Below are 26,877 nucleotides of genomic sequence, written 5' to 3' on the forward strand. Positions count from 1 at the left end.
ATTCAGTCCAATCCCAGTCAAAGTCACAATTGTTTCAGTTTGGTTTTATTTCCATGGGAAAGTACAATCACTTCAACAATTTGACACTATCTAGTAAAGTTAAAGATGCGTGTAACTTATGACTCAGCACTTCATTCCCAAGCCGGTGCTCCACAGTAATAGATCTCACCCCTAACTACTATGGTATGCTTGTAAAATACCGATGTCTGGGCCCCAGCTCCAGATATTACATTTCAATTCAGTGTGAAACCTAGGCACCTGTATCATTTAAAAGCATCCCAGTGATTCTGGTACTCAGTGAGTATTGAGAATCACTGCGATCAAAAAACTCACTTACTTGGGCATTAGTACAGTCTTAACAGACACCTTAACAACACTGTTCGTAGTAGCAGAAAAACTACAAACAACCCAAATGTCCATCAACAGTAGAATTAAAGTATATTCATTCAATGAAATGCCAATGTGGCAGTGCAAATGAGTGAATCTTAGCTCCACACAACTGTGTACATAAGCACCAGGAAAATAATGTCAGATGAAAAAAGTGAGTCACAGAAGAATGCATACAATATAATTCTATTAATATAAAATTCAAAAGCCTTCAAAATTAAACACTATATTGTTTAGAGTCAGAAATATGGTAAAATTAAAGAAAGGGGGGAAATGGCAAAATTCTGGAGAGATGACTGAGGGACAGGAAGGGAAGGATTGGTATCTGGCAGGTATGCTTAGGATTCTAAAGGCATATCATAATGTTCTTAAACTGGGCAGTGGTACATGGATTTTATTGTATCATGATTCTTCATTCCTTACATATATACCTTATAAATCTTTTGTCAGTTCAAACATTTAACTTAAAAACTTTAGTTTTTTAACTTAAACACTTTAAATCAGATTTGTATGTTGTCCATCTTTATTGATATACAATAAAACCTGAACATTTATAGGTAACGATTTGGAGCCAAAGGAAACCCAGTGACTTGATCAAGGTCCAAGGCAAGTATTAACAGAATTGATACTCCATATGACACCCAACTCCCTCTCAAAGTTCTGGACTTTCTTTTTCTCTACTATGAACAGGAATGATACAGATACAAAAATACATCACATCTAAGGGCCAAACACTGTCTAATATCTCCAACTGGCAGGCAAAAGCCATGGATGACTCCCACCAGCCATAGTTTTCTGGACCTTAAAGATCTATACTACTCTTTGTTAGAAGAGAGAGACAGAAAGGAACACTGAACTCCTAAATAAAATACTGAAAATGATCATTTAAAGAATGACTATAGGTTAAAAAGAACTGAGAAAGTAAAAATATCAATACCGGGTTGAATATGTAATAGAGTGGTGTCCAGGAAGTAAGATTATGAATCCTGGAGTTCATCTGCTTTGGGATCCTCTGCATCTTCGCTTTTCAAACTTTAATATACATATGACTCAACAGGTTTTGTGTGGTCCGAGATTCTGCTTTTTTCTTTCAAATTTTTATTTAAATTCTAGTTACCATGTAGTGTAACATTGGTTTTGTTTTCAATTCAGGAGTAGAATTTACTTAAATCTAATACCCACTCCCCTCAAAATAAGATTCTGCAATTCTAACAGGATCCCAAGTAACATCAATGCTGCTGTTCTATACGCCACAGTTTGAACTACTAAGCTTTACAATGTAGAGTTATACCGTGGATACCCGCTGAACAAAACAAGATTATTTGTGCTTTTCTTCCTTGGGAGATAGCTAACATTAAGGCCATGTGTTTTTTTGTTTGTTTTGGTTTTTTTTTTTTTTTATTAAAGAAGGAGGTCTTTATTTTTTTTAAAAGATTTTATTTATTTATTAGAGATACAGAGAGAGAGAGAGAGAGAGAGGCAGAGACACAGGCAGAGGGAGAAGCAGGCTCCATGCAGGGAGCCCGACTGGGACTCCATCCTGGGTCTCCAGAATCCCGCCCTGGACCAAAGGTGGCGCCAAACCGCTAAGCCACCCGGGCTGCCCTAAGGCCATGGTTTTAAAAGAGTTCTCAGGTTGCTAAATTTGGTGACACTGTGCTATAATACCTAAATGCCTAAGCGAGTATAGTACTGAGTGCAATTTAGGACTAATTCATGCTTTTACGAGGACAGGGGAGCAGTCAAATGGCAGTGAGGTAGATGGAAAGAAGGAGAAGAAAATATGAAAAAAGGATGCTTGGATGGCTCAGTGGTTGTTCAGCCCAAGGCATGGTCCTAGAGTCCCAGGATCAAGTACCCACATCAGGCTCCCTGCATGGAGCCTGCTTCTCTCTCTGCCTATGTGTCTGCCTCTCTCTTGTGTCTCCCATGAATAAATAAACGAAAATCTTTTTAAAAAGAAAATATGAGAAGATGGGGAAAGCAGTTACTTCAAGGCAATGGCAAATACAGCAAGCAAGACAAAGCAACCATACATCTATGAGCAAATTGCTTGTCCAACAACCTTAAGAAAGTAGCTTCTCTGAGATCAGCATCTCAATTAATTTAGCTTGTCTATGCAAGATGGTGGGTCTTTCTAGAAGTTAAATAGTTGCCCAGTTGGCTAGAGGAAAGAGTAGTGGAGAAGAAATTTAAAAAGTGAAGGGATGTGCCCTAATTGGAATTTTATACTTGCCTCTATTTAAAGTCTTTCCTGATCTTCTTTTTTTTCTTCCCTGATCTTCTTTTTTTTCTTTCCTGATCTTCTTTAATTTAAATTACACTGCCCTGTAATTCTCTGAGAAGAGCCTATTCTTTTCTTCATGGCACTTACTGTAATTTAAAATCTATCTGTCTTTTTACTTCTTCTATCTTGTTTCCCCTGCTTAGACCACAAGCTTTATGACAAGGATCAAGACCGTTTTGTTTACAAGTATCCATCTACCACATGTAAGTACTTAAACACAGAGCTTAAAAAGTAAAAAGTGAATAGGTAAAGCCTGAATTGTTAATTAATGGAGGGAGGAAACTGTCACTCATATTTCTTTACTATTCTCTTCAATATAAAGAGCACAACCATACTCTTAAATGTCAGTCCCACTAGGGCAGAGACTGCCTGCTTTGTTCAGTGAGTGAGCTCAATGCCGAATACACCACCTTGCCCTAAGTTCTCACTAACTAGATGTTGAAGATTAATACCCATTTGAGGGGGATCCCTGGGTGGCGCAGCGGTTTGGCGCCTGCCTTTGGCCCAGGGCGCAATCCTGGAGACCCGGGATCGAATCCCACGTCGGGCTCCCGGTGCATGGAGCCTGCTTCTCCCTCTGCCTGTGTCTCTGCCTCTCTTTCTCTCTTGTGTGTGTGACTATCATAAATAAAAATTTTTTAAAAAGCTTTAAAAAAAAAGAATAATACCCATTTGAGATACTGAGTGAAGGAATTATTATTGACTCACAAGACATAGAAAAATTGTGCTTTACTCAGCTTTTACTTTAAATACATAGGGTCTTGCAAATATAGTAGTATAAATTTAACAAATGCTTGATAAGTTGAATTTAATTCATGGAGGACCTGTTAAAAAACAAAATCAAATCAAGTAAATTTAGAGATCTAATTAGCTTTATTAAATCATTCATGAATCATACAGCATCCTATCTAAGAAGTAGTGGGGGTAGCTCCAAAGGGCTACAGAAAGGGAAAGGTTTTTAAAGGCAAGACAAGGAGGTCACAAATGGGGGGAAAAAGGATTATTTCATGTGAAGTTACCTTCATTTGAGGACAAAAGAGTTTTAGTAGGTAGATTACCTCATCTCCCTTTTGGGGCCAAAGAGGGTCCACGTGACGGATTCCTTTTTAGTGCTGACCAGAAAATTCCTGGCTGGTTAAAGTTTATATCCCTGGTACAAGGGGAGAAAGGGTGTTAAAACTGAATTTAGATACTGTCTCAGTTTGCTGGTTTGTGACACCATCTGGGGGCCTGTGATTTATTTTTTAACAACCTAAATGAACGATACCTTCTATAGAATTCACATAAGCTCTCTTCAGGAGGAGAGTTTTCTAGACCTACTTCTGTAAATTCCTCAGATAGCCACTGTGGGCTGTGGGGTCTTCCTACGTGTCCTTGCTAACAGAGCTCTACTTTTTACAGGGTAGGAACATACCAAACAAAGGCAAAAAATCAAGATTGGCATAAACCATTGGATCCCAACTTGCTTTTTATTAAAATTACTGGGGAAATGTTTAAAACTGATACCCCATGCCAGACAAGTAAGAATTTCCAAAGGTGGGGCCTAGGTTTTTTACGAATCTCCTGGATGATTATAATGGGCAGCCAGCATTGCACTGGTCCAAGGTAACCATGACAATCCTGTTCTCCTTTGCCTATGTTTGGTTTAGAGGTTATGCCCAGTTCTGGTCGCTGAAGTAGAAAAGAAAATCTGCTAAGAAGTCCTTTAAAAGATTTTTACCTTGATAAGCAATGTATAAGATATACAGGATTTTTCCTTTTACATCTTCTGTCTTAGTATGTCATGATGTGAGATCATTAGAGCTACAGTCATGAAGAGGCATGGCTGACACACTCAGATGACAGAGCACAAAAAGCAAGAATCTGGGGGTGCCTCAGTGGCTTAGTCAGTTGAGCCTCTGTTGGTTTGGGCTCAAGTCATGATCTCAGGGTCATGGGATCGAGCTCCGCATAGGGCTCTGTGCTTGGCATGGAGTCTACTTGTTGCTCTCTCTCTGCCCCTACCGCTCCTCACTCTCTTTCTCTGTCTCTGTCTCTGTCTCTCTGTCTCTGTCTCTTTCTCTTGCAAATATGTAAATAAATAAAATCCTAGGGCAGCCTGGTGGCTCAGTGGTTAGCACTTGCCTTCAGCCCAGGGCATGATCCCGGAGACCCGGGATCGAGTCCCACATCGGGCTCTCTGCATGGAGCCTGCTTCTCCCTCTGCCTGTGTCTCTGGCTCTCTGTGTGTCTCTCATGAATGAATAAATAAAATCTTTTTAAAAAAATAAAATAAAATCCTAAGAAAAAAAAGCAAGAGTCTGCTTAACTCCAAATCTCCCCAACTTTCTTGTTACATGAAATGATTCAATGTCTTCCTTGGTTAAGCCACAGTTATTCTGTGACTTGCATTTAATTACCTTTCTATTCCTCCTTATAATATAACTGTTGTTCATTCTTTCATTCATAAAATGCATTCATTTGTCAAAATAAGATGCATAACAGTTAAGGGCATGAGCTTTGCAATCAGACAGCCCCATAAGGTTTAAGTCCCAGCCCTATTTACCTGTTACTAGTTTCATATCTCTCTAAGGTTTGTTCCCTCTTCTATAAAAATAATGGTGCCTACTCTATCATTTCATCATGAGAATTAAATAAAATAATATGCGGAAAGCACTTAGCACAGTACCTGGCACTACACTCAATCAATGATAGCCATTGCTGTTACATGCATGCTCTGTACCAGAAGTTTCCTCCTTTTCCATTAAATTAAAAAAAGAAAAGCATACCCATTCCAAATGATATTCAGTAATGCATTTGATCATTAAATACTACCTCAGAACTTTCCCAGGTACAGTAATCCTAATTCAACATCCTGCTATTCACAATTTATACTTTAGAATTTTCACATACCTCTCTGAGTATGCGATTTATAACAGAATAGTGATTTGTTTGTTTTCTGGAAGCACTATATGCAAAGAAAAACATATTCAAACGTCTGTAGTCTGGCTCTATTCATTTGCAATTAAAATGAGAAGATGAAATGTGGTAGCAGACACTCTATTGCCAATTAGAAGACCAGTATTTCATTTCATGAATGTTTTTGTAACCTTGATTTTACTAACCAAGAGGAGTATCAAGTTATTCTTTTTGCACCAGATGAACTGGCACATTAATTTTCAAGTCATGTGCCCACTTAGTACTTTAGGGCTAAGTAGAGAACAGAAGATATGCCTTTGTCTGGGAAGGGAGGATGAACTAAGTCTTACTGGATTAATATGCAAATGTCCACATGAGCATTCTGAAGTGAGAGGTATTAGGTTGGTTTCTTGTGTCCAAAATGAGGAGAAAGATAGGAAGATTATACTGAGGAATCAAAGAAAAATGTAGATCACAGAATGATATGTGTGCATGAATAGCAAAAATGTAAAAATAACATATAGAGAAGAGTAGAAAGTATAGGTGCAATTATCTGCAATTTGGGGGGATTGGGTTTAATTTCTTTAATGGTCATCTGTATGTTACTATTAATCATTAGAGTTTTCTATTCAACATTCATTGCATAAGAGCTCAAACATAGGATGAAAAAATTCTTGCCCAAACTTTCACACTAATTACTGGGTGACTCTAGGCAAGTGATTTAACATTTGGGGGTCTTGAGCACAATCATGATCCTTTTGTCTTTTGCAGATGATTTTAATAACGATATGTGCAAAAAGGCTTGAGAGTTCTTGTGGAAGAAATTTTACATTATTTTGTTAGAATTTAACATGTCTTGCATTTGCCATAATTTTTTTAAAGGCTTTTATCTTTGGATGGTTTTTCTAGTCCAATAGCTCTTATTCGGTTACCTCCCAGGCTTTGCCAAGTTGTAACTAAGCCAATATTGATTCTCTGCAACTACTTTGAGCCAACACTGACCAGTCGATATTATAGCACTTAGAGAAAGAGAACTTTCTAAAAGGATTTCTAAGTGGAATAATACAACATTTAATCCAAAACATTATGTGATTTCATAAGAAAGTTTGTAGGTCATGAAATTTAATTTGAAAAAAAATCTTTAAGTGGTGTGTATTAAAATTTACTTATTATAACTTGGAATTTTATAAACCAAATTTACTTTGAATTAACTATAGCTATGAATGTACTACTTCCAACTTGTGTTCATAATAATTCATTTCCATATTTTTTTATTCAGGAGGTAGGTATAGTCTGATGTAAGATTGACCAAACCATAAAATTTGTCACAGTGAACAGGTCTGTAAATAGAAGGAAGGGGGGGGACAGTTAATGAGAGTATAATCAATACTCAGTTACTAATGAAGACTGAAGTGATGTGCCTCTCCATCCTAATAAGAATGGTCATTTCTCTGCTTCTTCTCCAAATCCCTCTGCTTGAAAAATCCTATTACTCTTCATCAGGGGGTACACAATTTATCAAGAAACTTTAGAAACAAATTCAACTATTGCTCATTCCATATTACGGTAGAATCATCTGGATCCTGGTCCTATCCATCACAGTCGCTGTGCTCTAGAAGGATTACGCAGATGACTGTACTTGTTTTGTTGGTTCAACCAGATTCTGTCTCTGCCAGGAATCTGAATCTTGAGAATGACACCTGGGTAGAAGGAAGGCCCTTGGAGTTAAATGTTCCAATTGTCATATCAAAGAGGCCATATGTAAACGTTTCTAAAAATCCCCAGAGTTCTGGTTTTTCTTTCTCCCAAGGTTAAGGTGGTTCTGTTTTCCTTTGATTCTGCGAATCAGCCAATATTCTTCCCGTATTGAGGGCAGGTCATGGTAGGGAGCACTCCTGTTAGTTTCTATAGCTTGCAATCAAAGATCCCCAGCTGAAGCAGATAAAACACATATATACACAAAATCAAAAACACTGTATAAGACAATAAGTGACAGAAGCCAAGTGAATGATACAGACAGTAAGTGTTGTAATAATTCAGAGGAGCTAGATACATCTGTAGTCTGATAAAGTCCAAGCAAGGAAGATTTTGTAAAGGAAATGGGACAGATGTCATTGAGTTACTGCCACCTACCCATTGGACAACATCCATGAAGATCAATGATAGTATAGCATTGAGCTAAGGGCTCAGATCCTGAAGCCTGAGAGAATTGAGCTCAAATCCTGGCTCTGTTTGGTTATATGATCGTGTTCGAGTGAGTTAGCCTCTTCTTGCCTCAGTATGCTTTATTTGTAAAATGCAAATAGTAGTACTCCTCTCACAAGTTCACTGTAAGGATTAAATCAAATAACATTTGTAAAATGTTTAGCACAATGCTAATAAGCACTCGATTTTAGGAAGAAATGAATCAATCATGTATTTCTTGGCAATGGTTGAGAAATCAAACTCAGCTCTCCTGAGTGAATGGATGAAATGGAGCAACATAATTGGTCCAAGAAAATGACAACACATAAAAAGGATCCGTTCCTTTTTCCCACTACCCACCTACTTCGCTCCACACATGCACATATTATTTCAGGCTAGAGGGAGTTTCACAAGGTCTTTGACTGGGAAGCCATTATCCAGTATTAAAAGTCTCTAATAACTTGCTAACGTTGTTTCATCAGCCTTTAGTAACCTGTGAGATAAGCATTATTGTCACCATCCGCCATAGAGAGGCACAGGGAGTAAAATATCTTAATTCAAACAATCTAGAAGATTAAGAAGTTGATTTTTTATTCATTTGATGTTTTCCCTGCTTTGTAAAGCCTATGTTCCTTCTATACTCCAAACAAGACTAAGAAGGCAACTATTTTAATATTTCTTTCCATTAGGGATCCCTGGGTGGCGCAGCGGTTTGGCGCCTGCCTTTGGCCCGGGTCATGATCCTGGAGACCCGGGATGGAATCCCACGTCCGGCTCCCGGTGCATGGAGCCTGCTTCTCCCTCTGCCTGTGTCTCTGCCTCTCTATCTCTCTCTCTGTGTGTGACTATCATAAATAAATAAAAAATTAAAAAAAAATATTTCTTTCCATTAGAAAATATTTCAGGATTTTCCAACAAAAATTACTTTAGCTTTCCTAAAGAGAAAAACTACTAAACTTTCAGGTCCTTGAGGGAGATGTAGGCCAATGAATAAAATGCATGCATAGGTGACATGCTAGAAGTAGGTGGAGATGAAATAACTGATTCTAGCTGGGACACATTTAGGGAGTCTTTCTTCATAAGTTTTTTTGCTTCTACTCTGTATAATTCGTTCTACTCACAGAAACCTAAATTACATTTTAAAACGTGAACAAATCACACAGATTTCCTCACTTGTACCTTTTATCCCAGTTGCGATAGCTATGTAACAAACAACCTAACTGTTGGGGAAAAAACACTTTTTTATGCTCGTGAATTCTGTGAGGAATTCAGACAGAGCACAGCAGAGATGACTTGTCTCTGCTCCATGATGTCTGGAAGCTTAGCTGCTGCACTGAGAGGTGGGGGCTGGAATCATTTGAGGACTCGCCCTCTCATTTGACTGGGTGGCTGGTGCTAACTGTTGGCTGGGAACCTCAGTACCTCTCCACAAGAACCCTTCCAGGTGATCTCTCTGTGAAAACGAGTTTGCATTTCATCACAGTATGGTAGCTAGGTTCCAAGGGAAAATGTCCAGAGAGAGAGAGAAAGAGACAAAGAGACAGAGTAAAACTATTTTTTACAACCTACATGGTTTCACTCCTATCATACTCTATTGGTCAGAAAAGTGGTAAACCCCATGCTAGACTCAAGTTGAGGTGACATAAACCCCACCTCGCAATGGGAGAGTTGCAGTCACTTTATGAGGAATGTGTGAATGAGATTTATACCGGCGCAGCTGTCTTTGGAAAATTCAATCTGCTACACTTTTCAACGGCTCCTGTGCTCTCAGTAAAATTCAAACTCCTTGAATGGTCTATAAGGCCCTGTGTAGTCTGGATTCCCAGCTACCCCTCTGAACTCGTCTCCTTTCTCTCTCTCTCATTTCCTGTACTCTAGTCACACTTTTTTTACTGTTCCATGAGCTGCTTAAACTAGACTTTTTTTTCCCCCTAAAACACTCCAACCCCAGATCTTTATAAGCCTGCTTCCTTGACATTCAGGTTTCAGATCATATGCCTACTCCTCAGACAGGCCTTCCCGGCCAGCACTCCTCTGCCCATTATTCACTGTCACATTGCCCCATCTCATTTTCTTAGTTACCTGTCATAACCTGAAGTTAAACTATTCACTTACTTGTTTATTCATTTATTTTCTATCTCCCACCCACATTCCCCACTGAGAGGAGGGTCTTTGCCTGTCTCCCCTCTGGTAACCATCAGTTTGTTATCTACAACTAAGAGTCTGTTTCTTGATTTGCTTCTCTTTTATTATTTTCCCTTTGCTTGTTTGAATTGTTTCTTAAATTCCACATGTAAGTGAAATCCTATGGTATGTGTCTTTCTCTGAGTTATTTCGCTTAGCATTATACTCTGTAGCTCCATCCATGTCACTGCAAATGGCAAGATTTTTTCTTTTTTATGGCTGAATAATATCCCATTGTATTTATATAACACATTTTCTTTATCCATTCTTCTATCAGTAGATACTTGGGCTGCTTCCATAGATAATGCTGCTATAAACATAGCAGTGCATGTATCCCTTTGAATTAGTGTTTTTATACCCAGTAGTGTAATTTTGGTTCATACTCTATGTTTAACCTTTTGAGGAACTATCAAACTGTTTTCCAAAGCAACTAAACTGTTTTACATTCCCACCAGCAATGTATGAGGTTCCAATTTTTTCATGCCCCTGTCAACATTTATTATCTGTCTTTTGGATTATACCCATCCTGGTGAATATGAGGTTGTATTTCATTATAAGTCTATATGGATGTTTATCCATTCCTGATAGATAATGATGTTGAGGTACTTACTGGCCATTTGTATATCTTCTTCAGAGAAATATCTATCCCAAACTTTTGCCTATTTTTAGTTTAGTTTATCTTTTTAAGTCATAATGGCTCTTTACACATCTTGAATGTAAGTCCCATATCAGATATATTATATGCAAAACTTTTCTCCCATTCTTCAGGTTGTTTTTTCACTTCATTGGTGATGTTGTTCATAACACAAAATATTTTCTTTTAATGCAATTCATCTTTTTTTTTCTTTTGTTACTTGTGTTTTTGGTGTTGTATCTAAGAAACCATTGTCTAACAAGCAAATGTGTTTATATTTCAGGAAAATTAAATAGAAGAAAAATATAACAAGGATGAGGGGAAGCCATATAATAAAGTCATGGGAGAATGAAAGCCTCAGGCAAGGTGTTTTCAGAATTCAGTGTGTCTGGAGGCAGAGGGAGAGGGGATTGTCTACAGTGCCCAGAACATGCAGGGATTATACACAGAGGAGAGGTGGAGATTTGAGTCATTACCATGGGAATAATAGCTGAATTCACAGAACCCCAGTGTAGTGAGCAAAAAGGGAAGAGTCCTGAGGCCAGAACCCTAGGAAACACCAACATTTAATGGGATTAGGAAAGAAAAGGAGCTCACAATAGAAGCTGACCAAAGTGGTGAGGGAAGGTCAAGAGATGTGTGTCACAAGAATCAAGAGAGGAACAATTTTCAGAAAGAAAGTTATGATCAACTGTGTCCAATAGGGTAGTGTCTAATGATGGTTAATAAGACAAGGACTGAAAAAAGTCTACTCAATTTGGCATTTGGTAGGTCATTGCTGACCTTGGTCAAAGCATTTCAGTACTTTAGTAACAGAGAGGAAGCCTGATTGTGGTAGAATTGAGTACAAATAGGAGATAAAGGACAGGTTTACAATATAGAAGGACTACTCTTTGCAGAAGCTTGATTTTGAAGAAAGGAAGAATAATGTCCCAGACAGGAACCCAGCTGGTTCAAAGCTGGGACTTTATTAAAATGATCTTGAGTTTGTGTACCCATCAGAGTTCAGTGCAGGAAATAAAAATACATTCCAGGTATTTCAAAAAGAAAGGAATTTAGTTCATGAAATTATGTGCTTATAAACAATGGAAGGTTCAGGGGCCAGAAGTCAGAGGGCCACCAGTGACTTTCAGCTTCAAGATCACATCACTACAACAGCAATCTATGGCTTCCACCACTGCTACCAAATAGCCTCCCTACTCTGAGATGGGGAGGAGACAGGTACGGGTTCAGATGACTATAGATGTGGATGCAGAAAGTGGAGGTTTGCTCCTTGCAGTGGCAACCCAAACACATCTTGGTTAGAAAGAGAGCCCTATTTTCTAGATGGCCAGTAGTTTGTAGTTAACTTTGAGCACACTGTGTGAAACACTACGGTAGGAATGTGTTAGTTTAATTCTTATAACAAGCTCACTTAGTGAGGTCAAACAGTTTTCCTAAGGCCATGCTGCTAAGAAATGATGAAACAATTCCATCCCAGGTCCATCTATCTTCACATGTGCTTCCATGACCATGCAAGGACAGAGATGTCTGCCATCTACCCATGTGGGACACAGCAGGGAAGAAGGGCTTCTATCCTCAACTGGTCTTCCAAGAAATTGGTTTGGAATCCTCCAAAATGACCTGGGGAAGAACCCTAATATCATTTCTGGAAATAAAGCATAAACTGTGTCTTGTTTCTTATTCATGCACAAATAATCTATTCATCAGATTGCTGTCTCTTCCCTATTTTAATCAGACTGCCAAAATTATTTCTTTTTTAATTTAAGAATCATATCACTCCCTTTTAAAACACCAATGACTCCAATCACCAGCACATTCCATTTTATCTTAACACATTAGATAGCAGAGGCTGTATTGGCTATACTCTAGGACACATCAAAAATAAAATAAGCATGAAAGCTTTGGACATTATTGCTATCATATCAAATATTCACATAAAAGCACAAAAGCCTTGATAAAATGTCTTGTCATCATCCAATCTTCATTATTCAGTAAAATAAGCATAAGAGGATGCATTTAAAGAACACTGTAAATAAATTAAGCTATGTTCTATTTTAATTAGATGTAATCCTATCAAGAAAGCTCAAAAAAATGACTAAGCATCTTTACAATTTTATGTAACAGTAAATTTTTTCTTAAAGATATTTTATGTAATCTATATTATTGACAATTCATTATTCAATTATTTTTTCATTCATCAAGCATTTACTGGTGATGTCTGGTGTTATAGAGACAAGCTCAAAATGCCCATAGTGTAATACGGAAAATGGACAAGTGAAAAAGATTCAACCAGACAGCTTACAGTCATGATCTTTAGGGAAAAGAGTAAAACAAGGGCCAGGTCAGGGAAAATATTAGAAGTTTGTTGGGGACTTTTCACAACTATATTGTGTGAATTCCTCTATAAGAATATACTGGTTGATAATTTTAAATATGGTAAAATGTATATGTTAGTTAATAAGGTAAATATCATAGAAATTATCAGCATGATTTTTCTCTTTTGCTTTTCCTAGCACATATTTTTCCTGGTTTACACAAGACACCAACCAATCTCAGAAGGATTTTAAGAGATTTGTTATAGAATGAGAACACTGATTGCTTACTGGGTGCCAGGCACTGTTTTAAACAATTTACATAATACGAAGAGAAAGATCAAATTACTATTCAGCTTTTGACCTTCAAATAAGATTGTGCAGCCAAACAACTGCCTCAAAAGATAGGTTATTGAATCGGAGGGATTGCCTAAAATCTTTTATTAAGCTTCATTCCACATCCATTAGAAACCAGGTCTGAATTACTTGATTCAGATTACATTTCTTTCCTTGAGTAGAGAAGACACCCAGTTGAGGAACTCTAACTACCCAGTGGTAGAAGGAGAGTGTGTTACCAAGGAAGTGGGGATGAAGCCATTCCTCTTCAGCCCCAGAATTCTGGGATAAAGAGAGTAAGACAGAAACACAGCAGTCAGACACCTGAGAGATCCTTCTCCCTCTTTCCCTGAGACTCTGAGACTAGACCTCATTGCAGGCTGCCTCATGTCAGCCCAAGTAGGGCCAGTACGGCCAGGCAGAGTAAAGTCATGAGATTTAACTTTAGAGTCACCTATACAATGCAAAGAGCAATCAAGTGGACAAGAGTAGAAGAGGTTCCCAAGGACCACAGTCTTCCCCTCAGCCACAAGGTCAGGTGACTCCACATCTCCCCACATGCATACATGCAGTTAGCATCTTGGAACTTAAAGGGTGAGAAATCTAACAAACTAAACTTATTCTCTAAAACAGACTAATAACACCTTTTAAAGGGAGTGTTTAAATTATTGGATCAGATTAAATTTAAATCAGGCAGGATATAAATGCTCATTGTTTTTATTCCTCACCAGCAGGTGAGGATGGAGGAAGAAGGCTGGATTCATTAACAAAGGGACTACAACTTCTCTGTATTTTGGAGATGAGGTGTGAGTTAAGTTCACAATCCTGCTAAATAAATTTAAAAATCAATTACAATACAGAATATTAAATGCTATGAAAAGAAGCATAGGGTGCAATGGGAGCTCTACACAGCAAAACTAATTGCTGTATTGGATCAGACCCATAGAGCATCCAGCCCCTGATTTGGTCTTTCTAGTGAAACCTCATGCACTGAGTGCTAGTGTAGGGAGCATGACTGATTTTGACTTCACATTTCATCAACTGGAAAATTAAGGGTATTTCTTGAAATACCACCAGCTTCTTATAATACCCCACTACGTATTTGGCATCCATCGATTTCTCCAACTCTTCTTGAACATTTTTATACATCTGCACCATCTTTCAGAGGCCTTTAAGTCTCTGTAGAGGATATGTCTGAAACTTCTGTTTGTATCATCCAATTTCAAGGAGTTAGGAAGAGCGAGGTGAGGCAGGGTCTGTGTATCAGAATCTTCCTCTTCAGATGGTTTTCCCTAACCCTGAGAAAGAAAAAAGAAGCCAAAGTATATGTTCGAAGTTTAGATGGTCCATATGGTTGGCTCAGAATGGCTCAAAGCATACATTTTATTTCCTCACATGCAGCTCTTCCTCTCGCCCCTAGAAATAACTCCAGTATAACCCATGACTTTTTTGGTGTCTCTGAAGTAGAATAACTCCATGGTTGGTAATTAAAATATCTAGTTCTCAGATGTAAACAAAACTTTAACAAAACTCCTTCTCTGCCCTGCTACTGGGACTATCTGCAGCTTTCCTTCCTGTAGACATTTCTAGACAGACCCCTTTCCTGTTAGGGTTTAGTTACAGACCACAGACATCCCTTTAGGTTATTTAAACAGAAGGGGCCTTACAACCAAGTTATAGGAGGCTGACAAAAATTGTTTGGAAAGGCTAAAGGAAGACACTGTAGGCAAAGCTTCTAGAAGCAGCTACTAATGCCAGGATCACATCTCCCTTGTGGTCAGAAAAGCTTTCACTGGCAGGATGAAATCTCTCTTGATTTGAGATGAAGACATAAGCTCTCCAAAAATTCCTGGATCACTTTTAACAATCCGTTACACCACTAATAAAACAGTAATTTGGGAATGAATCATAACTGATTCAGGCCTTCTTTACTTTTGAGATGGACATGGAACCCAGTTCTGGCCAACCAGGGGAACTCTACTAGGGGACTCTGGGCGACATTTTTCTCCCTGATGAGAAAGAGGCCTTTGAGGCAAAAATCCCCCGTTTTTTTTTTCCACATCATGCAATCCTAGTCTTCTCCCCTCACTTCTTGTATTTGGGTGTTTTGCTTGCAGACCTCTTTCTTAGTTGTGGCAGCCATTCCACGAAACGATGAGGCAAAAGGCCTGAGGATAAAAGCCATCCACTGAGAAGAGAGAATGTGGTTGGATGAGAAGTGATCAGATCCCTTGATGGCATCGCTGAACTGCACACCAATCTAGAACCTGCTACTGTCAGGTATCCTGTCAAGTGAGACCACGAAATGCTTTGATTACTTAACCAATTATTAGTCAGGCATTCTGGTACTTATAGCCAAATACATGTCGACCAAGACACAGGCTGAATCTCTAGAAATTGTGTAAGTTCTGAGAGAGGATGAGAGAGCCAGTGTAAGCCTAGGGAAAAGATGCAAATGCAGTCAAGTCAACAAGTAGGTACTTTCATGTTTCTGCAGAGTTAGGACTCCTGAGCAAGTTTCACCAAGAACCTGGATTAAAGAGCAAGCCTTAGAAGTTAAAATATGCCTATGGCTATGAAGTTAAAATATAGTGAGAGAATGGAGAGATTTACCTCCTAGACATATGTATTTACCTTTCAAAGTGGGGCACAACCTGAAATCAGGGGGACATCTAGGAGGTATAGACCAGGAGAGGCTTATCTACTCTCCTGGAGACATTCACAGTTCATCCTTGGACAATATGGATTTGAACTACGCAGGTTGACTTACATGCAGATATTTATTCAATACTGTACTGTAAATGCACTGTAAATGTATTTTCTCTTACAATTTTCTTAATATTTTCTCTAGCTAATTTTGTTGTAAGAATACAATATATAATACATATAACATGCAAAATATGTGTTAATAGATTTTATGTTATCAGTAATGCTTCTGGTCAACGGTAGGCTACTAGTATTAAGGCAGTCAAAAGTTATATGTTGATTTTCAACTGTGCAGGGGATCCACACCGCAACTCTCCATTTGGTTCAAAGGTCAAACATATTTACATTCCCAAAAGTAAGAACCCAGGACCTTTCCCTTTCCTTTCCAAGGAGAATGAGTATACCACAGGCAGCAAACATTTCTCTCCCTTTCTCGGAGGGGAAGGGTGAGAGCTGTCCCTGTCATATATAAACTCTCACATCCTGGAGAGATGTGGGATCACCCTGGGGGATCCCTGGGTGGCTCAGCGGTTTAGCGCCTGCCTTCTGCCCAGGGCGTGATCCTGGAGTCCCAGGATCAAGTCTCACATTGGGCTGCCTGCATGGAGTCTGCTTCTCCCTCTGCCTGTGTCTCTGCCTCTCTCATGAATAAATAAATAAAATCTTAAAAAAAAAAAAAAGCTCTCAAATCCTTAATTTAGAGAGGCTTACTCTCCCGCAGTGTAGAACCCAGACATACTGGGTAACATCTGGCTTTCATCTTATCTCTCTGGGGGGAGAGGGGTAAGGGAACCCATAGTTATTGATGTAAGTAATAATAATTTTGATCTCTGCTCCAAAGACTCATATTTGCCTTCAAGATAATATAAGTAAATATAGGTATTAAATATTGAATCAATCATAGAAAGAAGCTTGTGTATGGTTCTTTACTGGTGAATATGTGACTCAGTTATAAAAAGGCTAATGTGATACTAGATTGTGTTGATACACACTGAATGTGCTGTGCTAGATATGTCAACAGAAACAAATATATCCCAGTCCTCGGCCCTAATCTGATACAATAATTTCTGGGTATAAATTTGATAAGAAAACAGAGAAACTAGAGTGTTTCTACTCCAGACATTAGTTAAGTTATAGGTTTGGAGACCATGTCAGGTGAGCAAAGTTTGAAGGATCTGGGGCATTCTGAAGGGTCATTATATATATGAGGGAGAAGATTCACTTTCTTTTAATTGCTCAGAAAAAATTGCTCATGCTCAAGGAAAAGCAGATTTTGGCTTCATATAAAGAATTTTTCCAACAAAGCTTTTAGCAATGCAATGAGCCGCTTTGAAAAGCAGTGAGTTCTCTTGTTGTTGGAAGTAGCTACAGGGTAGCTGGGGTGGCCATCTGTTAGAGAGATTGCACAGAAATCTGAGTTTATGTGGGAGGCTGGTCTAATTAATCTTTCGGGACCCTGGCAACTCTATTCCTCCAAAAGCTTAATTGATCATCATCTGAATATCCTCTTTTTTGACCATCATCCTATGGAGTTCCTTCCCTTGATAGAATTATTTTAACTTCCAGACTTGAAGCCAACACTCTTATCACTTACTTTGTGACTCTTGGCAAATTAATCTCATCAGTATAATGGAGATATCAAAACCTCCTATTTCATAGGGTTATTACGGTGATTGAATGCTATAAAGCATGCACAGCACTTAGAATATAACCTAACATGTACTCAATACATAATGACTAATATTAATTTATTCAAATCTTTGCTTATTGTCTTTTTCTACCTTTTACTTGACTACCTCCTCATCCTTCACACCTCCATTAGTTTTCATTTACATGCCTCTTATTTTCAGTGAGTTTGAGTCCCTGTTCATGCTGGTAAAGAGCCATGGGATGAATTACATGTTCATACCTTTGCTCATATTAAAATTATTTTCTTACTATGTTCTAATATTTCCTAGTAATTTTACTGCTGTTACAGGAGTTTTTTATATATTAGGTCTATGATAATAGTTGTAAGTATTTTCCCCAGCTATCCTTTGTCTTCTGACCATAGAAATTTTCATGTGCAAAAAAAAAAAGTTTTTAAAAATATATATTAGTATTTATCAGTCTTTTCCTTTTCTTTTTTTCAGTCTTTTCATTCATACAGAGCCTCTATTTTATCTCTATTCTTACTGACTCCAAATGCTGATTAAAGGGCATAATCCCTTGCACTAGCATTATGCAATGAAAAGTTCTGATGTCTTTGAGGATGCACAAAAGAAACTGCTATGTCATTAAAATGATTTAGCATTGTGCTTTTAAAAGGACGCTTTCTTGGAAATAATTTTCTAGTGTCTCTGCTGCTAAAGAATAGCTTCTCATAACATCTGATTACTTACAAAGCTTGAGTATTTTTTGTAGCCAAGTCACTTCAGAGGCTCCACTGCAAGGCTCCAGACAGACGGGAACTACTGTAACCATTATCCTTATCTGCCAGTAAAAATCAGGTTGCCAGCCAAACCACACACCTGTGGTAATAGGGAAACTGAGTCCCTGCTGCTCAAATAAAAGGACGTGAATTCACGCTGACATTTTAGTCCTATCTCTGGGCCAGTCACTGAAGGGAGGCAACTGTGTTATATTGGACTCAGTGTCAGAAGATCCACTTCATTCAGTTCTGTTCAATTCAATTCACACTTCCTGATCTTTTATTAAGGGCCAGTCACTCTGCTTGGTTTTGAGGACAAAGATCTGTGTAGTATAAGGAGCTCATAGTGTAACAGGGGAAATGGGATAATCAATAGTCACAGATAAATGGGATAATCTGTAGTCTCGGAAGAGTTAATGATATCCAGATACACTGAATATGTTTTGAAAATACAGAGAAGAAACCTGAAGACACCTCAATTTATCTCTGTTAAGTTTCTCCTAAACATTATCTGTACATACCTAGCTGTTTCCTGTGAGTTATTTTTATTCACAACACTTTTTTTTTTAAATTTTTTATTTATTTATGATAGTCACAGAGAGAGAGAGAGGCAGAGACACAGGCGGAGGGAGAAGCAGGCTCCATGCACCGGGAGCCTGATGTGGGATTCGATCCCGGGTCTCCAGGATCGCGCCCTGGGCCAAAGGCAGGCGCCAAACCGCTGCGCCACCCAGGGATCCCTATTCACAACACTTTTGACATCAGATGAAAGGTTTTTTGCCTCCTGACACCAAATACAGTATCTTTTCCAAAACCACTTTTCCAAGTGTTCCAGAATTCAACTGAGTTCTGACTCTAACCACCCAGAGTTACTGCAGATTCCACAAGTTAAGACTGTACAAGAATGGGTGCCTATGTGGTTCAGTTGGTTGGGCGACTGACTCTTGGTTTCTACTCAGGTAAAGATCTCATGGGTCCTGGGATCAAGTGGGGGATGGGGACTTGAAGATGCTCTTCCTCTGCCCCTCCCCCACCTGTGCACTTGTGCACATGCACTGTCTCTGAAATAAATAAACAAATCTTAAAAAAAAGAAAAAAGACTCTATAAGACTGTTCCTACTTCAGATGCAATTCACAAGTCCCAGGCCTCCTGTACTTCTGATGGACCATGACCTCTCTCGGGTTAGATGATTTTTAGAATGGCTTACAGAACTCAGAAAGACACTTTACTTACTATTACCAGCTTATTATAAAGGATATAACTCAGGAACAGCCAAGTAGAAGAGATGAACACCAGCCCACCTGGCGGCAAGGAAGGGGGAGGGGCATGGAACTTCCAAAGCCTTCCAGGCATGCCACCTTCCCAACACTTTGATGCACGATGTGTTCACCAATCTGGAAATCTGGATCCTGTCGTTCAGGGCTTTTACAGTGATTCCATCACATATGCGTGATCGTTCTGTTCTCCTGAGCACCCACATTAAATGTTAGGAATGAAGGGAGTGTGGTGGGCTAAATGGGAGCCATCTAAGAGATATGTATGTGTGTGCAGTGACCTTGACCTGAGGCCCTGGAGTCCAGCAGTGAGTCTGGCTCTGGTCTTTCATGTCCCCTGGAGCAAAACAGGCCCGTAACATCAGTGTTTCACTCACCTTTTTTAATTTCTTTGATTTTGATTTTTATATTTCAAAGTACTATGTTTGGGGGGCAAAGGGATGCCAAGGAAGGAGTCTTCTGGACTGGAATGGCTGTTGCACAGCAAAATAGCTATATTATTAGCTTATTTATGTCTCCCTATTTCCAAAAGAGATGTTTGTTTTTCAGCAAAAAAATGGGTTTATTGTATATTGAACATATACAATATACGTATATGTATATGTTGTATATATACAACAAGACTATGAAAGCCATCTACGGTGCCTAAGTCCCTGTTCTTAGAAATTCCATAAAACAACTCATTAGGACACGTAGGAAAACAGACAAGGTACACGCAATGGAAACGTTAGCAGTATATGAATGGGCACAAAGTTATTCACAACCCACAGAGAAGTTATATGACATATAAAAATGAGGTGCCTTTTCTGACTGTAGGGCCTACTTGGGAGAGTAGTGAATGGAAAGGAATCAAGCTTCTCTCCAATTATCCAGAAATCTTCAGGGGAAACACGGAATTGTAGGATTTGACCTATGTGTTTTCTTTAGGGGAGCAAGCTCTCTACAACCAGTTTATTTCAATTTAATTCCCTTCACAAAATGTTAATTGTGGTAGGTGCTAGAGAAACATAACTGAATATAATAATCTCTGATTCAAAAAATTCACAGTTGGGGGAGGCAGGGAGAGACATACAACTATGTTGGTGCTGCTTTTTTGTTTGTTTTTTTTAAGGATTATTTATTTTTTTATTTATCCATAAGACAGAGAGAGACCGAGACATCGGCAGAGGGAGAAGCAGGCTCCCTGCGGGGATCCCAGGACCTGGGGATCATGACCTGAGCCAAAGGCACTCAACCACTGAGCCACCCAGGAGCTCCAATTATGTTTTGATGGAATAAAACTATAACTCATGCAATCAAAATTTAATATGATGCTCATGATGGTATGAGTATAATAAATCTAAGTGTCGGGCAGCCCGGGTGGGTGGCTCAGCGGTTTAGCGCCTGCCTTTGGCCCAGGGCGTGACCCTGGAGACCCAGGAATGAGTCCCACGTTGGGCTCCTGGCATGGAGCCTGCTTCTCCCTCTGTGTCTCTCATGAATAAATACATAAAGTCTTTAAAATAAATAAGTCTAAGTGTCTACACAGCTGTACAGGGAGATGGGTGTGGCAGCAATAGTTTTATTGGGCGGTTGTCAGGGAAAGTTGCAAAGAAACGTGACTTTCGGGTTGGACTTTTCGTGGTCAGGCGGCGTGCACCCGGCGTGGTCAGCCCACCCGGCGGTCAGCCCACCTGGCCGTGCGCCGGCGTGCACCTGGCGGGGGACGCTTATCCGTCGCGGGGACCAAGGCCTGGGCAGCGTCTCAAGCCCGCGCTGCGCCGCCCGCCCACGACTCCGGCCCACGGGAGGAGCATTGCAGGCGTCCTCGGGCTCCTCGGTGAGGCGGGGCGCGCCGGCCGCCAGGGGGCGCCGTGGCCGCGCGCCCGCCAGCCGTTGCGTTTCCGGGCACTGGGGCCCAGCGCCGCCATCGCCGCCGCGCAGCGCCCGCCGCTCCCGTTACCGGGGCAACCGCGGCGCCGACTCCGCGCCATTTTCAAACTGTCCCAGCGCCGCAGCTGAAGTGCGGGGCGGAAGGAACCAGCCGCGGGGCGGGGGCGAGCCCCGAGGGGCGATGCGGCCGCGGGCGGAAGGAGCGGCGGCGGGAGCTGCGGGTGAGTGCGGCTGTGGCGGCGGGAGGGCCCCGGCAGGTCCCCGCGGGCCGGGCCCGGGTGCTGCCGGGAGGGCGGCCGCGCGGCCGCGGGAGGAAGTGGGGCCCGGCCTTGGCGGCGACGCCGCGAGCCGCCCGCTCCCTCCCGCGCCGCCCCCCGCGGGCGTCGGTGCGGCGTGTGCCTGCGGCCGGCCGCGGCTGACGGGCTGACGGAAGGGTTCAGGTGCCTGCCGCCGCGGGGCCGGGCCTGTGAGTGAACCGCGGCGCCGCAAAGCGCAGGGCGGGAGCCGCTTGGTGACCTTTGCCTGCGCCTCCGTGGGCACCCCGCCTCCCAGTCTCGCCTCTTTTAAGTCCAGCGTGGAAAAACACGAGGCAGCCTCAGTTAAGGTTGGTGTTTTGTTTTCTTTCGACCCCAGTGCGTACAGGATACACTTGTAAGAATGAGACGTCGGGGCTTCGGCCGCCCGGGTGGTCCCGCGGCCTAGCGCCGCCTCCGGCCCAGGGCGTGACCTGGGGACCGGGGATCGAGTCCCGCGTCGGGCTCCCGCGTGGAGCCTGCTTCTCCCTCTGCCTGCGTCTCTGCCCCTCGTGTGTGTGTGTGTGTGTGTGTGTCTCACGAACATATAAAATGTTTAAAAAAGTTGTACTGGCTTTCAGTCACCCCTTCCCTCAGTATTAAGCGAGTGAGGAGTTCTAAACACGTACGCGGGGAGGGGGGACCTCCAAACTTACCCCTTTTAAAAAATTATTATTTTGTTTACTTATTCATGAGAGACACAGAGAGAGAGAGAGAGAGGCACAGACACAGGCGGAGGGAGAAGCAGGCTCCATGCAGGGAGCCCGACGCGGGACTCGATCCTGGGTCTCCAGGGTCACGCCCTGGGCTGCAGGCAGGCGCTCATCCGCAGAGCCCCGCCCCGGGCTGCCCCAGACCTACCCTTTTATGCTGTGCTGGAAACTTTCAGTGTAGCCACAGTGTTTGGGTGACGTAGGTGCCGCTCACTGATGAGGATGCTTTTCGTTCTTCCGGGGGAGAGGGATGGATTTTAATCTTTTCCATCCGTCCTGTGTTTGGGTGTTTGTTTTTTGTTGGTTTTTTTTTTTTTTTTTTTTTTTTTTGATTCGTCTTCATTGACCGTCTCAGCCAAAGGAGGAAGTCTTAATTCTCGGTAAACAAAAGTTGGTACCAGACAAAGGGGAGAAATGTCTGAGTGGGGAGGCCCTGCTAGTTCTTGACAGGTGTACGGGCCCATGTCTCCAGGAGTGTATCCAAAACGCCTTGCATCATCAGTCCAGTCACTCTTGTGAAAGGAACCTAGAAAGTCCATGGGGACGCCCCTAAAAGGAAAGGTTAGCCAAGAGTGTGGAGAGAGAAAGATCTGTTGAAAGGAGTAGATTAGAACTGACGTGGCACGTTGCTGCAGCTTGGTACAGATAACTATGCTTGATCTTAGCCAAAAGGCCAAGAGGCCATTGCAGCTTGGTACAGAAACCAGGGTGCTGGATCAGGACTCAGGAGACCTGAATGCTTACCTTCTTTGTGGCCCAGTGGTTGGGCAAAGTTGCTCTCCAGAGGCAGCATTTCCTCACATTTGATGTGAAAGGATGTCTAGTACACCATGTCTCCCTTGTGAGGATCAGTTTTGCATGTATTCACATGCATTCATGTTTTATAAGTTGTGAAAAACAATAGAGATGTTAAAGCAATATTCTGTTTGTCTTAGAAATATGAATACTAGAACTATACTTACCTGGCAAAGGTTCTAAACAAGCAATTTTTTTTTAAAAGATTTTTATTTATTTATTCATGAGAGAGGCAGAGACACACACGCAGAGGGAGAAGCAGGCCCCATGCAGGGAGCCCAATGAGGGACTCGATCCCAGGACCTGGGCTGAAGGCAGACGCTAAACCGCTGAGCCACACAGGGATCCCTAAACAAGCAATTTTTTAATAACTATATCTTAGGGTACATTAATAGAGAACACATTCATAGATATTGAAAATATTGAAAAAGACTGATGAACTGTGTGTAGAGATTCATATGTGTTTGTGTCTTTTTTTTTCATTAAAATTTACATGACAAAATGCACAGATCTCAAATGTACTATATGAAGACCTTTGGTAAATACATTTGTGTAACCAGTACTCCAATTAACATAATATTTTCATCACCCCAGAAAGTTCGCTCATAACCCTTCCAGTCAGTATCCACTCCCATTGACCCAGGCCACAGCTATTCTGGTTTCTGGCTACATAGTTTCATTTTGCCAGTTCCTGAATTTTTTTTTTTTTAAGATTTTTAGTTATTTTATTCATGAGAGACACAGAGAGAGAGGACAGACATAGGCAGAGGGAGAAGCAGGCTCCATGCAGGGAGCCCGATGTGAGACTCGATCCCGGGACTCCAGGATCACGCCCTGAGTCAAAGGCAGAAGCTCAACCGCTGAGCCACCCAGGTGTCCCAACCATTCCTGAATTTGATGTAAATAGAATCATACAGTATGTATGTCTGGCCTCTATTGCTCAAGTAGTGTTTTCCAAGTTAATTCATGTGGTTGACATATATCAGTATTTCCTTCTCTTTTATTCCTGAATAGTATTATATTGTATAAATATCTCGTAGTTTATTTATTTGTCTACTGTTGATGGATAGTATGTTGTTTCCAATCTGGGGCTATTATGAATAAAGCTGTTATGAACATTCTTATAGAGTCTCTTTGTGGATGCTTATTTTCATTTCTTTGAAGAAATAGAATTATAGAGTTCTGGGGTAGAAGTTTAACTTTATAAGAAACTGCCAGACCTTTTCCACCATGATTTTACGCTCCTGTCAGCAATGTGAAGGTTCTAGTTGCTCCAAATCCTTGATAACATTTGGTCGTGCACTTTTTAATTTTAGTCATTTTGGTATGGATGAAATTGTGTCTCCTTGTGGTTTTAATTCATATTTCCCATATAACTAATGGTGATAAGCACCTTTTTATATGATTATTCCCATTCAGTTATCTTTGCAAGGTGCCTGTTCAAGACTTTACCCATTTTCTTACCAGATTGTGTTTATTATTATTGAACTATAAGTGTTCTTTGTGTATTCCATATACAAATCCTTTGTCAGATACTATGAATATTTTCTCCCACCCCTTCAATGTCTTTTTGTTTCTTAGTGGAATATGTTGATGAGCAGATGTTTTTAATTTGATGAAGTCCAAAAATTTATCAGGTTTTTCTTTTATATTTAAGTGCTTCCAAAAGAGACTTCTCTAAAGATTCTCTGCCTATCTCAGGCTTAGGAAAATATTCTTTGTTTTCTCTTTTTTTTTTTTTTTTTTTTAACTATTCAATGTAGGTTTATCAGGAGATACTTCTTTTACTACAGCAACATGACTATCATAAGCACTGCATTTAAATCAGTCTAAATATTCTAGAGGGCTGCCTACCCGAAGAAAAACCAAAAATAGTTGCTTCATATTGAAAGACTCTTTTCTTTTCATGAAATAGTAATGATAGCCATAATAATAGAATAATGTTTTACTCTCTTCTTTTTAGGACTTTAATTTTAGGTAGTGAATAAAACTAGTTTTGGAAGACAAGATGACTACAGCTGCAGAAAGAAAGTATATTAATATTAGAAAAAGATTGGATCAGTTGGGATACCGCCAGACTCTGACAGTGGAGTGTTTACCATTGGTAGAAAAACTTTTCAGGTAAAGATGAAAATACAGTTCTAAACCTGTGTGATCCTTTATCCCATTTATCTAGTTTCTATTAAACTTCATGTTACAGTAAAGAAATGGGTAGGTTTTTTTTTTTTTTTTTTTTAAGTCCTTCAGTCATCTGAAGCTCATCTATTCTTAGATCCTACTCCCATATATAACATCAGTTCAGGGCCTCTGCATTGCAGACCTCTAAGGGTCACCTTTCACACTATACTATTCAGAGCAAATGTTTCTGAGAGTTCTCTCTGAATAGAATTACAATTTTTTAATGTGATTTTCTGATATCATTGGGAGTTCTATGTCTGCCTTATTAGTTTTAAATTACTGTGATTTGATAAAGGTTCTCTAATATATGGTTGGTCATACTTTAGCAGTTATATGTTACTTTAACTAGAAGATTCTATGTGATTTCTTTTCCATTTTCTGTTCTTTCTTTGAGACTGGAAAAGGGAAATGCTGAGAAAGCTTTTGCATTAGGACTACAAGCTATGATTATGGTAAGAAGAGAATGGAAGAAAGATATTTGGTGGTCTTTATTATGGCCTCCAGAACCCTTCATGATCTAGTTCTAGCTCTACAATTCAGTGTTGTAGGGTGGGTGAAGTATGTCTAACCTTCTAAGAAACTGGCAGACTTTTCCCGCAGTGAACTTATACTCCTACAGCTTCATCTGCCATGTATTTAACCACTTGGAGCTCCCTAAACATAAACACTCCCTACCGGGCTCTCCCTACCGGGCTCTCCCTACTGGGCAATCCATGTGCTATTCTGTCTGCCAGGTAAGTCCCTCTGTCCTCTCCCTCCTGCCCTATGCTTGTTTATCTGTATGGCCTGCAGGATTGTCACATCTGCGACATGTTACCTTCACCACTTATCATTGTTGGAAACTTGTTTTCGTTTTTCCTTTAGAATGCAAACTCCATAAGACTAGAGATTGACTTCATCTTTGCTATACCTAGTACAGGCTGAAAACATATTTGGCACTGAAATAGTTATTGAGTTTATCACATAATATAACTTTTGACAAACTGTCAAAAGCAAAAAGCAGTATTACCTGCTCAGTAAATACTAGTGGAATGAATATTCTACTGGTATGTGTTCTGAGACGAAAGGAACCAGTTCTTATAGACTAGTACTTAGCAGATAACAGGCACTCAATAAATCTTTGCTGAATGTGCAGATAATGCACCTGATTCCACAGGATCACGTGACTAATTGGACATGGGGGATGAATGAGAGGAGAGATTGAAACATACACATAGTTACGTGTATGTTTTATAACTTTTAATCTTATTTTGAGAAATTTTTGAGCGTCTGGTACCTTGAAAGATTTCTTGTATTTTTGTTTGTTTTTAGATTTGATCTCACTTAATGTTAACATTTAAGTCTTCTTTTGAAATATATTCTTAGCTATTAAAAGTTAATGGACTGTTTCCTTGTATTTATGTTTTCTAT

The 26,877-nt window shown here is 40.3% G+C and overlaps 1 protein-coding gene across 3 annotated transcripts in view; it reads left to right on the top strand.

Moving 5' to 3' along the window:
* The first annotated feature begins 21,525 nt into the window (after positions 1-21,525).
* The window catches only part of CEP135 (centrosomal protein 135), a 76,236-nt gene continuing 70,884 nt past the window's right edge, over positions 21,526-26,877 (top strand). Inside the window, exons 1-2 of one of the 3 annotated variants that reach the window (XM_041726999.1) lie at positions 21,526-21,709; positions 25,253-25,410. In XM_041726999.1, the coding sequence (XP_041582933.1) occupies positions 25,298-25,410 (113 nt within the window). In that variant the 5' untranslated portion in view covers positions 21,526-21,709; positions 25,253-25,297. Of the gene's footprint in view, positions 21,710-21,741; positions 22,093-25,252; positions 25,411-26,877 lie in introns of those variants that run through there. The other 2 variants (XR_005983276.1, XM_041726998.1) reach the window with 2 other exon arrangements.

The sequence above is a fragment of the Vulpes lagopus genome, chromosome 12 (genome assembly GCF_018345385.1).
Source record: "Vulpes lagopus strain Blue_001 chromosome 12, ASM1834538v1, whole genome shotgun sequence".
Lineage (NCBI taxonomy): Eukaryota > Metazoa > Chordata > Mammalia > Carnivora > Canidae > Vulpes > Vulpes lagopus.